The sequence below is a fragment of the Eurypyga helias genome, unplaced genomic scaffold, assembly GCF_000690775.1.
Source record: "Eurypyga helias isolate BGI_N326 unplaced genomic scaffold, ASM69077v1 scaffold18401, whole genome shotgun sequence".
Lineage (NCBI taxonomy): Eukaryota > Metazoa > Chordata > Aves > Eurypygiformes > Eurypygidae > Eurypyga > Eurypyga helias.
In genome coordinates this window covers 16,790-29,668 of record NW_010229433.1, presented here as the reverse complement: position 1 = coordinate 29,668, position 12,879 = coordinate 16,790, and the positions used below count along the sequence as shown (strand labels likewise).

The 12,879-nt window shown below is 42.1% G+C and overlaps 1 protein-coding gene across 1 annotated transcript; it reads left to right on the top strand.

Annotated features, from left to right (window-relative positions):
* The first annotated feature begins 4,676 nt into the window (after window positions 1-4,676).
* CHMP4C (charged multivesicular body protein 4C) lies at window positions 4,677-11,908 on the top strand. The gene is made up of 5 exons (XM_010160404.1): window positions 4,677-4,716; window positions 4,846-5,023; window positions 5,934-6,048; window positions 9,503-9,611; window positions 11,844-11,908. Exons 1-5 carry the CDS (start codon window positions 4,677-4,679, stop codon window positions 11,906-11,908), a joined length of 507 nt encoding a protein of 168 aa, XP_010158706.1.
* The last annotated feature ends 971 nt before the right edge of the window (window positions 11,909-12,879 follow it).

Genomic DNA, 12,879 nt, shown 5'->3' with positions numbered 1-12,879 from the left:
GAAGATGCTCCGAGGGCTGGAGCACCTCTGCTATGGGGACAGGCTGAGAGAGTTGGGCTTGTTCAGCCTGGAGAAGAGAAGGCTCCGGGGAGACCTTATAGCACCTTCCAGTACCTGAAGGGGCTACAAGGAAGCTGGGGTGGACTTTTTACAAGGGCCTGTAGTGACAGGACAAGGGGTAATGGGTTTAAATTGGAAGCGGGGAGATGTAGATTAGGTATCAGGAAGAAATTCTTCCTGGGGAGGATGGTAAGGCACTGGGACAGGTTGCCCAGAGAAGCTGTGGATGCTCCATCCCTGGAAGTGTTCAAGGCCAGGCTGGATGTGGCTTTGAGCAACCTGGTCTAGTGGAAGGTGTCCCTGCCCATGGCAGGGGGGTTGGAACTAGATGGTCTTTAGGGTCCCTTCCAACTCAAAGTATTCTATCATTCCTCTTGCAGAGGTTATGTCACAATAAGCAATATTTGTTTTCATGGTTAGCACTGCCTCCTAATGCCCCTCCATTCCTGATACAAACTCAGTTTTGGGGTTTTTTTTATATCTCTTCCTGTATTTTTTTTGGATATCTCAGTTTGAGCCAGTGCACAGCTGCCTAATCCAGTTGCAAAGTGGTCTTTCACCTTCAGTATTTTGAACGTTGTACAGGAAAATTTAAAGGACAGAAAGTGATACTGAATATTTGAGAACTCTGTTAAAAGGAAATGGATTTTCTGAAGCATGGCTGTGAAAATAACATACATGTGAAGGAGTGTTGTTTCAGCCTGACATCTTTTACAGTTCCTAAAAAATGGCTAAATGAAAAAAAGCAAAAAGAAGTAATAGCTGCTTTTTTTTTTTTTTTTAAGTCCAGAAGAGGTGTAAAGCTTCACCATAGAGAGCCACATAATATTACTGAAGGTGTAACCTGTTTAGGGAATTGGAATAGCAGGTAGGCCTTTATGAGTAGATGCTGCTAAATGTGGCATGTGATACTTTTGGGCAGGGCTTATGTGGCCGTGTAGCATTCCTTTTCAATGAGTTAGCTGTAAGCAGAACGCTGTTGCAACCAAACAGGTAGTTGCGTTTTAACATGGACGGGGCAGTCATACCTATGGCAGGGTGTATGGCAGGCTGAGACTGAGGGTTTCTGGCAGGGAGATAGGAAGAAACTCTTAGTGTTTTTTTTTTCTCTGTGGATTACAGCTATTGTTCTCTGATCTTCATGGTGATATTTTAAGTGTCTTGCATGAGCTGGAAAAGTTATACTGGGTCAAGTGCATTATTGTTCTTGAATTAGCACCTCAGTTGTAACTGTATGTGGCTTCCCCCACAAGGTTTTAAGGATTATGAATGCTGATAATGAGCTTACTTAAGGTGGTAAGATTTTTATGGTCTCCTCAGCATTTCTTTTGGCTGTCCTTGGTGTAAGGGAGATCAGAAGCTATAATCCATCAGTCCCTTGCAGGACTGAAGTGGAGGTTTGTGAGCTGTAGCCAAGATGGAGATCCAGTATTTTCATGGTGGTGGTGTATCTTCTGAACAAATGCTCTTTTCTTTCTTCATCAGTTTCCCCTTGGGAATTTTAAGGATTACTTGTAAATGCTTTTATTTCTACTTCAGAAGATGAGAACATCGGTAATTCCTGTACTGATGCATGTTGGTGGTGGGCTTGACAGGTGAAGGTGTTATTATCACTATACTGTCTTTTTTCATTCTAATCTGTCATGAAACCATGAGGAAGATGCCAACAACTCTTGCTATGTCACTGCTTTAGTTCTTTGCTTTAGAAACCTGGGTATTCAGTGTGGCCAGGATTACTGTTGACCAGCTGGCCGTTTCTGCTTCGTTAATAAAGTATCAACATGGTAGTGATACTGGAAAACTGTCCTTCTGCGTGTTTAGAAGAGTAGTTCTTTAATATGCATATGTAAACTGACATAATACTCTACTGTTGTTTCAGCTACTTGTCGTAGAATGGTTTGGGTTGGAAGGGACCTTAAAGACCATCTAGTTCCAACCCCCCTGCCATAGGCAGGGACACCTTCCACTAGACCAGGTTGCTCAAAGCCTCATCCAGCCTGGCCTTGAACACTTCCAGGGATGGGGCATCCACAGCTTCTCTGGGCAACCTGTTCCAGTGCCTCACCACCCTCTCTGTGAAGAATTTCTTCCTAATATCTAATCTAACCCTCCACACTTTCAATTTAAACCCATTACCCCTTGGCCTGTCACTACAGGCCCTTGTAAAAAGTCCCCCCCAGCTTCCTTGTAGCCCCTTCAGGTACTGGAAGGTGCTATGAGGGCTCCCCGGAGCCTTCTCTTCTCCAGCCTGAACAAGTCCATCTCTCTCAGCCTGTACTCATAGCAGAGGTCTTGAAAATAAAACAAAAATTCAGATTAAAAGCAGTGGTTCCTAATCTATGAGCTCTACCTTGCTTGCTGGACTCAGAAGTGGAGCACAGAAAACTTGCTGAAGCCCAGCCAGCTGCTAACCCTTTCATTATGAAATGCAGTAGCATTTCTGCTAAGCATTTCAATCTTCTTGTAAGAGTTTCACACAAATTTTAAAATGTTTGTATGCACAGTAGAAAAGCACCTGAAGTTCGTGATGATCTAGTAAAACACAGAAAACCAGATTTCACATAACAAGGAAGTTCTCATATATTAGCTGTAGGAGCCACTCTTACAAAGCACGGTGCAGTGAAGGGCGTTCATTTACTATAAATAAGAAAAATCTTAGAGCATTGTGTGGGAATTGTGACTTGGTTGATAAGGAATGAAGGAATATGAATAGATTGCCTATTAAGTGCTTTGTTCTGTAAGTCACTGGTAAAACTAAAGAGAATTAATAGAGATTATATGCTGCACTGCAATAATTAGGAAAAGCTATTTCTGAATAGGTGATGTCACACAGAATTTGGCTTCTTCTGTGGTTTCTTAATTTGGGTGTGCTTTAATTAAATCTTAATAAAGGAACCATCAGGAATTTGAAAGGAACTTTGCATGTAACTGAGGAAATCCATTTTCTCTCTGAGCAGCCAATAATAACAGCACCATTGCAGAGTTACATTTCTGAAAAACACAGGGTGGAAATATTTCCCTGTGGTAGCTCCTTGCTCCAGCTGAAGCCTTTCTGCATCAGCCACTTCGTGCTCCCCAGTCCCCAGGCTTTAGACTTCTCTCTGACACAGCCACTGTTACGCACAGTGCCAGGCTGTTATGTTTACCTGGAAGCTCAGGCTTCCTCGCCTAAGAATGCAGGATCAAATTCTGATTCAGATAAAGCTGAGGAAGGGAGTGGCTGGTGTCCTAATGCAACCAATAATAAACATAAATAGGTAGGAAAATAGTAGGTAAAAATATGATCTGGTATTAAGTTAAACAGATGTGTTTTGGAATTGCCAGTGAGAATTTTACAATTCTCATATTTGCATGACATCATCTGGGGTTCATGTATCTTTTTCAGGATATGTATCCTGAAAAATACATATCATGCACTGGGGGATGCACCATCCCCCCAAAACCTGGGAAGGTCTTGATTTTGGACACTGTGATTGGTCTGTTGTGACTGCAGTTTGCTATCCTGACACGTTTTACTGCAGGTGCTGGAAGGCGTAGTAGCGTATGTTAGCCTGTGCGGATGCTTGTCCTCGCACAGCTAGCGCGGAGCGGTCCTGACCACGCTGCTTCAAGCATTTGCCAACAAAGCACACAAATTTTTGGCGTGCTGTTACTCACCGTAAATCTATGCTCCCTCCTTGGAGGGATCTTAACTTCTTTTCAAAAGCCATGTACCCCAGTGTCAGGGTTCAGTGCTATTGCACATGGGCAATTAGTTGAATATTAATGCTGTTGGTTTGAGTTTGGGGGGCTGCAGTTGCTTGCTGGCTCTGAACCCGATTTAAAAATTAAGTGTAAGAGACAAGGTAAAGGACACAGGGGTTAATAGTATTAAAAAAGCAATGGGTTAACTCAGTCTCTTTTGGTTGTGTTTGTGTTGGTTTTTTCTTGCCTGACCTGCAGTTCGGAAAGGACAGTGGTCAGGAAATGCTTGTGGCAAGATTGTGCGTGTTCCACACCCAGGGGCAGAGAGAAAGCCCGATTCTCCTACTGTATGCCATGTGCATTTGTTCTGGTAATGATTTACTCTGGGCAAAGTATGCTGCTTATAACTTAGCAAGTATAAAAGGCTAATCTGAACGATTTATAACGATAATGGGGAGCAGCTGGACTTGACTGTGTCTACAAAGTTCTATATGTTTTCAAGTTCTGAGGTTTAAAGATCATGCTCCTAAGGGATTGTAAGAAATAGATGCAGGTGGAAGTCAGAGCAATGTGAGCCCTGCTCTGATCTAACCCACCTGCTCAGGTAGGCCGTGTGGGCTTCGGCAGTTCCTGCTGCTCAGCCGAGCTTTAGAGAGCAGCGTTGGTCAAGGTGTGGTTATCATGACAGGTCTTACTCTGTCTTCCTTAGTTTTTACTTATGTTTTGCACCCTCTTCTTTTCCTTCTTTCCCCTTTTTCCTCCTTTCTGACTTCTCTCTGACATTTTTCTTTTTCCTCCCCACCGTCCCTGCTTTGCCTGTGTGCGCAGGATGGAGTTCAAGATCTCCCGCAGTGGAGGAAGAAGCTGCTCTTCCCTGTGGTGCTAAAAGGAGTTAATCTAAAAGAGGCTTCCCAGCATGTTCATGCGACAGCATGTTGGTGATAAACAGGCTGCTGATCTGGTGTGGTCAAAGTTTGTCTCCCTACTAGTAAGGTAGGAGGGTGAGAATTATAAATTCTGCAGGTCGGCTTGGTGCTGAACTACTTGTCCTTGCGTTTTGCTATGGAAATACACAGTGCACTTTGCCTCTTCCCATTCCAGCTGCCTTACAAGCACTGAAGAGAAAAAAGAGATATGAGAAACAGTTGAGTCAAATTGATGGGACACTTTCGACCATTGAGTTCCAGAGAGAGGCATTGGAAAATTCCCACACCAACACAGAAGTGCTCAAGAACATGGGTTATGCTGCACAAGCCATGAAAAAAGTGCATGAAAATATGTAAGTCCTTTTGAATAGCTTTTAAACTGCTTCATCACTACAGTGTCAAGTCCACCAGTTTTGACTTCATATTTGGTTCAGGCATTTAATGTCAGGAATGCTGTTGGGGCTGTAATGTTGTTTTGGGGGACAAATGTTATTTTCTTAACAGCAAGTATAGAGGTAAGTCCAACTAACTGAAGAGATACGTGTTGCACCTGGTTGTTTTTTTTTTTAAGTCTGCCTTAGCAGTAGAGACTTGCCTCTGCCCTCAGGATTTCCAGAAGAAAACTTAGTTTCTTCAGCTAAATGGACTATTTTTCTCCAAGTTCGTAAGCTGGACTGTGTGACTGAAAGTGCTCATTAGATCTGAATAAGTGTGTGTGTGTGTAGTATTTTTATATGCCCTATATTGTTTCATGAGGCATTTTCCTGTCTGAATAAATGGAGTTAAATCGGAAAGTTTCTTCTGGGAGCAGTAAACAGGAACTGCAACAATAATGGAGTAACAATAAGGGGAAGCTTTTAAATTCAGTACAGTCCTGTTAAGTTCCCTTTAGTTCTGGTGAAAGCTCAGCATCAAAAAGGATCCATCTATAAAGATGCTGACCTTGTAAAGGAGATGGGATCTACCTGAGGAATGTGACAGTTTGTTGGCAGAGGTAAGAGAAGCAGGTGGAGGGAGGGAGACAGATTGCTGCACTTTGACGTTTGTTATAATCCCAAAGTGGAAGAAATTGGACTGGCTAAAACATACGGAAGCTTCCCCAGAAACTTTAAGTTGTAGGTGAGGGAAGTTGTTCCTTGAATTCTGCTGTTTGCACAGCCATGGGCATAAAAAGGATATAGGGTCTGTTCAAGTTTTCCTGAGTCTGTTCTGTAGGATTTGAATGATGTATCTTTAAAAAAAGTCTCCATATTATCTTGGCAGGGACTTGAACAAAATTGATGATTTGATGCAGGATATCACTGAACAGCAAGATGTTGCCCAGGAAATTTCAGATGCTATCTCAAACAGAGCTGGCTTTGGTGATGAGTTTGATGAGGTTAGTACTTTAATTAAAGCCTATGAGTTTTAGCTGTTAAATGACTCCATGGTTATTTTGTCGTGCAGTGGCTTGTTTTAGTGGTTTCTTACTCAAACGTGTGGGTGTGAAATTCCTTGGTGTTCCATCTTACCCTATGTAGGACATTTTTATAAGTATTACTATACCTAAAATTAAATAAAATTAATTATATAATAAATTACAATTCCTATATTTGTAAAAATGTAAAAAAATATTTATTTACCTATAGATTTTAAAAAGATTATTTTTAACTGCACTCCTATAGTTATTATTCTCCTTTGTACCATGGAAGGAGCTCACTAAAACATGAAATTTGTACTCCTCCAAGTAGACACTGAAATATGTAGATTTTTGTGCTCCAAACAGATATCTGTTTGACTAAGCGCATGTTCCTGTGCCACGAACAGGCTGTTGTTTGCAATTCTGAACATCTGGACCAGAATTTTAAGGTCCTTTTTTGGTACTTGGAGGTACAGGTAATTTCCTTGTTTTCCATATTTTCTACAGCAGTAGATCCGTTATCTAGAAGTAATTCCTGTTGGAGGCAATAAGATTTCTTCCTTAAGCTCTTTTCTTCTGAAACCCTCACAAAGCAATTAGAACCCTGTGAAAATTTGTTGCAGTAGCCCCTGTCCAGTGTCCCTGGATGTGATTATCTAAGCAGGACGTTACTTATTTCTGATTCAACCATGGCTGAGGACTCAAAATTCAAGTATACTTGAATTCCTGCAGTCTGTGGCATACAGAGGAAGGGATCAGGCTCAGTATCACAACGGGCTTGCTTTTGTTTTTTAACTATGAAGACAACCAAACACAAGGGATTTTATTGGGCTTGTTTGGCCTGGAGAAGAGAAGGCTCCAGGGAGACCTTATAGCACCTTCCAGTACCTGAAGGGGGCCTACAGGGAAGCTGGGGGGGACTTTTTACAAGGGCCTGTAGTGACAGGACAAGGGGTAATGGGTTTAAATTGAAAGTGGGGAGATGTAGATTGGATATCAGGAAGAAATTCTTCCTGGAGAGGATGGTGAGGCACTGGAGCAGGTTGCCCAGAGAAGCTGTGGATGCCCCATCCCTGGAAGTGTTCAAGGCCAGGCTGGATGAGGCTTTGAGCAACCTGGTCTAGTGGAAGGGGTCCCTGCCCATGGCAGGGGGGTTGGAACTAGATGGTCTTTAAGGTCCCTTCCAACCCAAACACTTCCGCGATTCTATATCATATTGCTTGATTGGGGGTGAAGAGGAAGCTTCATTCAACAGTTATAATTTGCTGAAAATAGTAATGATTCTTTGTATTTTGTTTTTCCAATTTGAATATAAATAGACTTCAAGACACATTTATCACTGCTGGAACAAAGAATTAAAACATACTGCCACCCCGACCAGCTACACAGTGTCACTTAGTTTTCATCAGTGCTTAACTTCTGGCAATCTGGAATTAGTAAGCATGTTGTAGATTACCCTGGAAGTTCCCTCCTAAGAGATACTAGTCTGAGTTGATTGGCACGTTTTCTGTTCTGGGAAGATAAGCCACTGTCACATGGGGCATTGTTGTACTAGCACTTGCCTTTGCATAGGAGCCTAATACTTAGGCACTTGTCCAGTAACTGGGAAACCTGGTGTGCAGGCCACTTCAGCTGAAGAGCACTAGAAGCAATGTCTTCATTTCTGCGTTATGAGGTGATTTGTGTTGGAGGATGATACTTAAAATAATTTTTTTGAAAGACATTTTGGCCGCATGTGGATTTCATCTTCATTTGTCTGCCATGGGTGTAAGGAGAACATGGTAGCATATTATTTCTAGTGCTCCAGATAGACACAAAACCATAAAGATTCTTTCTCCTTGAGATGACACTGTGAATGTCATGAAGAATGCAGAAGAGCTCTCTCCTCCCTGAGTAGGATGATTACTGGGAGGGGTGACCCTTGCCTGGAGGCCTATTTCCGATATTCACATTAGAAATATGTGCATTTCATGGGCAAAGCCTGGAACCTGAGAGTTCACGTGGTATCTTCCCTCTGCAATCTTTTTGGTCTACGTTCAAGATGAGAAAGGGCATTTGTTGTTGCTGCTGTGATACTCCACAGCCTCGTAGAGCACACCTCTTAATTGTTTACTTGTTCAGCAGAAATTGGTAAGGACTAATTTGGCATGGAAGGGTGTTAGATGACCATCTAGCGAGGTCTTCAGACATACTTGTTTCCATGGACTTTACAACAACTTGGAGACTAACTTTGTAAGAAGCTTGTATTCACACCACTGTCCGGGGCACTTAAAGTACAGACACAATTTCACCTCAGCTAAATGTCTAAGTTGGACATGGGGTCCCAACTTGCACATTTCTTTGAGAGATCAGCTGTCAATTGAACATCATCAAGTATAGATTCTCATTCTATGATTCATTCTGTAGGTGTAGACCTGATGCTGAAATTTTCAGGTGGTATCCTAGTATTTGCACTGTGAACTAGATCAGATAGGCAAACTGTAGCCATTTTTTTTTGGCCTTAAAAATATAATAACAGAACAAGGAAAGTCTAGGAAGGCCTGTGGTGGATATGTAATTATAATTTTAATTTCCACATTGGTGATAAGCAAGGTATAAATGGGTAGAAAAAGCCCATTTCGATACTTAGATCACACTTTGCTGTAGTCACCTCTTCCCCAGCCACTTTTGCCTGTTATTAATTTTTAAACCATTTTATCAATGTAGCAATGGTCCATTTCTCTATAAATGTGAAATATTTAGCTTCCTTTTTTTGGGGAACTTCAGCGAAGGAGTAAGTCTTTGGCTTTTAAAAAAGTGTGTAGCCTCTTTCTTTTTAGTATTATACAAGTGGATTCGATCATCTGTCCAAATCAGCTTCTGCAGCTAAAAGCCCAAGAGTGTTACATGCTTCAGGAGTGAATAACGGGACCCAGGAGGACATCTCTGATTCCAGTGCTGCTTCGAAATCATACGTAATCCTGGACCTGTGTGATAGCGCGGAAAAGCATAATGTTTAATGACAGTCTGCCTTATAACCAGTGGGATGTGTTTGCTTTTTAAAACAGGAGAAATTGCACATTATAATTAGAATCTGTTAAATACAGGCTCTGGATTTGGACAAACCTGTGGAAGGCAGAGGGACCTTTGTTTTTTATTCACCCCTGCTGTTTGCCTTTTTGACGGGTATTGCACTGCCATCGGTTTTCTTTCAGATTATTTTCCTTGTCCTGTTTCTAACTTCCACTGTCCTTCTTTCAACTTTCAATTAAGGTTTATTGCTATTGCTCACACTCAGTAAAAATTATACTTGCGATATGCTGGGTTTTGATACGTTTTTCCAGCTGTAAACTGTTTTCTCAGTGGTGCTTTGCTTCATAGTCATTAAATATGCCCTTGCCTGAGATCACTGTCAGGACAATGAATTTGTAAATAATGTTTTCCTTGAATTTAGGATGAGCTGATGGCAGAATTAGAAGAATTGGAGCAAGAAGAATTGAACAAGGGAATGAGAAATGTCAGACTGCCAAGTGTTCCGTCCACATCGCTGCCTTCTCGCCCTGGTAAACTGCTGCTTGCTGGCCGTTTTACGTTTCTCATGGTTAAGACATGCTGTGAGTGGGAGGAGAGGAACAGATTGCTCCAGACATGTATTTAACTGTGTTTTAACTTTTAAAGTATTACAGGTTCCTCTTCCTATTTTTGTATCTCTTTATCAGAAAAAGCAGAGTGGAATTCTGGTTTGCTGTATGAAACCATTTAGGATCAAATTCTGTGTAGATCTGGGGAGACAAACTCGGGGTACTTGACCTTGCACATGTAGCAGTGCATCTCCTACTGAAATGTAGTGAGATCACTGAGCGACAGGAAGACCTTTCTTCTCTCTTTTTGCAATTATACCTTTAATCTTTTTGAATTAGAGTCTGACCTAGATTCAGAATGTTTGCGTCACAAAGATCCAGCTTTGTAGGGTAGTGGTTTGATGTTTGCCACTGGTATTTTAATTAGAAATGAAGGAGGCAGCAGGAAGTACACATTTAAAGAAAAACTGTCGTTCCTTTGCTTCCTTTCTACAGAACAGACTTACTCCTGCCATTAAGCAGTAGTCTTATTTTTCTGTAGTTCTGCCCTGTTAGTTTTGAATTAAGCCAGAGATGGTCAGCTTCTAACTCTACCTTTTACCGTGTCCCTGTTGTCCTTGATTGGCTGAAAGACTTGCTGTGTGCTAGTGCTAGCAAAAGAGTATAAATATTTGTTGGCAAGGGCAGCACACGAATGGCACAGGTTGTTTATGGTCTGTTCTGCTGCAGAACAGGTTACCTAGACCAGCTCAGCTCAGAGACTCTTTTATGTGTTTTGGCAGACGACACTGAAATCCCTGAGAAGCAGTTTAAAGTACTCAAACTGGGATTGTTGCCTCACCTACTTAAGTCAGTGGCAGAACAGCCAGTAAAAAAAATGGATTTAGGAAAACCCAGTGCAAATTGCAGACTAGGCGTTTATGGCTTGTTCGTACATCTTCTTCCAGATCCAGCTGTGCCAGCTGACATTTTTATTAAAACCAGGCCATCTCTGTGTGCCTCTCACTATCTTAATTTGCTGCTTCGTCTGTCTGCGTGACTGCTTCAGGCAAAATTAGCTGGTTACATTTAGGTAATTTAAGGCCTTGCAAAAGCAGGTTATCTTTTACAAAACTGGATGCTTACTGTTACACAGCAACGGCAAAGCAAGAACAAGAGTTAATGGTTCTGTAATGTTTCTCATTGGAGATGCATGTTACCCTCCTGACTTCAGAGATGGGGGATCTGAGGCGTGGAGCAAGGCATAGTGACCATCCTCAGTTGCACAGTGACCTGGTGGCACTTGCCTTTAGAGCAGGGACTGGACCTCTGCTCTCCCATGTCCTCCTCCCACCTTTAGTCCCCAGAGGTGGGGGGCTGCAGCCCCTCTCAGGGTGGTGGCTGCCACAGGCGGGAGCCCACTGGCTGCCGTACAGGTACGCTCAAGGGTGTTGTACCCAGTGACAGTGTCACACCGGTGCTTGGAGGAACGCAAACCCTGACATGCACAGCCCGCAGATGGAGACAGCCTGAGGTTGAACCTGGGCTGCAGGGATGCAGTTTGCAAGTCGGTGAACAAAGAACATTTGGGTAAGGTTTTAGTTCAGGGAACGCGAAATATGTGCGATAGGAGATTTGGGTGAAAAAAAGAGAAAGTGTGTGTGGGACCTGGTGCAGAGTTGGAGATTGCTGTTGCTGTGAACGCAGCAGCTAACTGATGTCACCTGAACAAAGTGAATTTGGGAATTTCTTTCTCCCTTTTAATAAGTGACACCTTTCAGTAAAATGGGGTGAGTGTATTTGGGGGCTGGCCTTGCACAGGCACAGCCCTTCAGCACTCTTAGGAAAGGTAGCAGGGATACACAGCCGGCCAGGGGTAGGCCACTCGTGCCGGCTTACGTGGTGGTGAGAGAACTGGCAGCATTCTTGTGCGTGCTTGCTCCCTGTGACAGCTTTTAGAGGTTAAATGTGTTTTCTGTGTGAGTCTTTTTCAGTTAGGAGTTAGCTCAGACCTATATTGTTAACCTCGGGGTTATATGTGAGATATGGTGAGGCAAAATAGTTGCATCTCTCATCAGCTTCATTATTGCATTACCTGTGTTTAGTTTGCTACTCAGTAAATTGATTTGAGATCTTCAAACTGAAAAGCATTATGCAAGTCCTCGTGCTAACAAGTAAAATGGTTCTGACTGTTACGTTAGTTGATGGTTATTGTTAATCTCTCCTTCCCTGCAGCATCGACCAGGAAGAGAGCGGAGGATGAAGATGAAATGAAGAAGCTGGCTGCCTGGGCTTCATAAGAGCATGGCCTTTTTATGACACTGAAGATTGTCATGCAGGTGTAAAGAACTGTAGTGCTGTTCTAGCCGTACCGATTTAGTGTAGCTGTATTTCATACCGGCTGGTATTTTTCTTATGGTCAGTTTTGTTAAGAATAGTGTTACTGCCATATTACAAAACCAGTTTAAAAACAAACAGATGAAAAAATACAATAGTTGCCAAAACCTCTGAGCATCAAGTTTTTTTCAACCTTGGCCAGAGACTTGTTTTGTTATTAGTATTGGGTTTTGTTGGGTTTTATTAGGTAATGTCTTACTATATCTTGCTGGTTTGCAAAACCTCTGTGCCTCACTTATGCACACATCTGGATTCATTGCTGAAATGACAAAGTGTGATAAATCATCAAGGTCCCGTTCTAGAGGGTTATTTGGTTCAGGCTATTTGAATATTAGCAGAACGGCTTTATACGTGTCCTGACCGGCGAGTTCCTTTGAGCCCAGGACCTAATGCCACTCATCTGGGAATGGAGGTTTAAAACAGTTTGGAACAAATTCTGTTGTCCTAGATATTAAGAGGAGACTCCTCTGTAGACTTTTTTTGAAGTGGAATAGGTGTTTTGTTTTAAACTTTGGCCAGAATATCCCATGCACTTTTATGGGTCAGCTTGAATGGTATTTTGAATTAGTTCCAACTCTGTTTAAGAATGGTTTTACAGTGAATTGGGGAAATGAAATGTCCAAGTTCTTATAGATCCCTACCGAACAAAACTGATTTTGGCTAACCCTGTCCAAAATCCAGAAGAGATTTGACCTTCCTGTGTTGTTCTCCTCCACTGTGTCTTCCTAGGGTGAGTCTTTGCCTTGTGTGATAATACCCTTCCTCAAAGGAATTAGTGACATATTTTTTTAATGATAGAATTTCAAAATAATTTCTGAGCATTTAGTTCTTTTCTCATACTTATTTTCTGGATGGAAAGAATACTAGTGTGTGC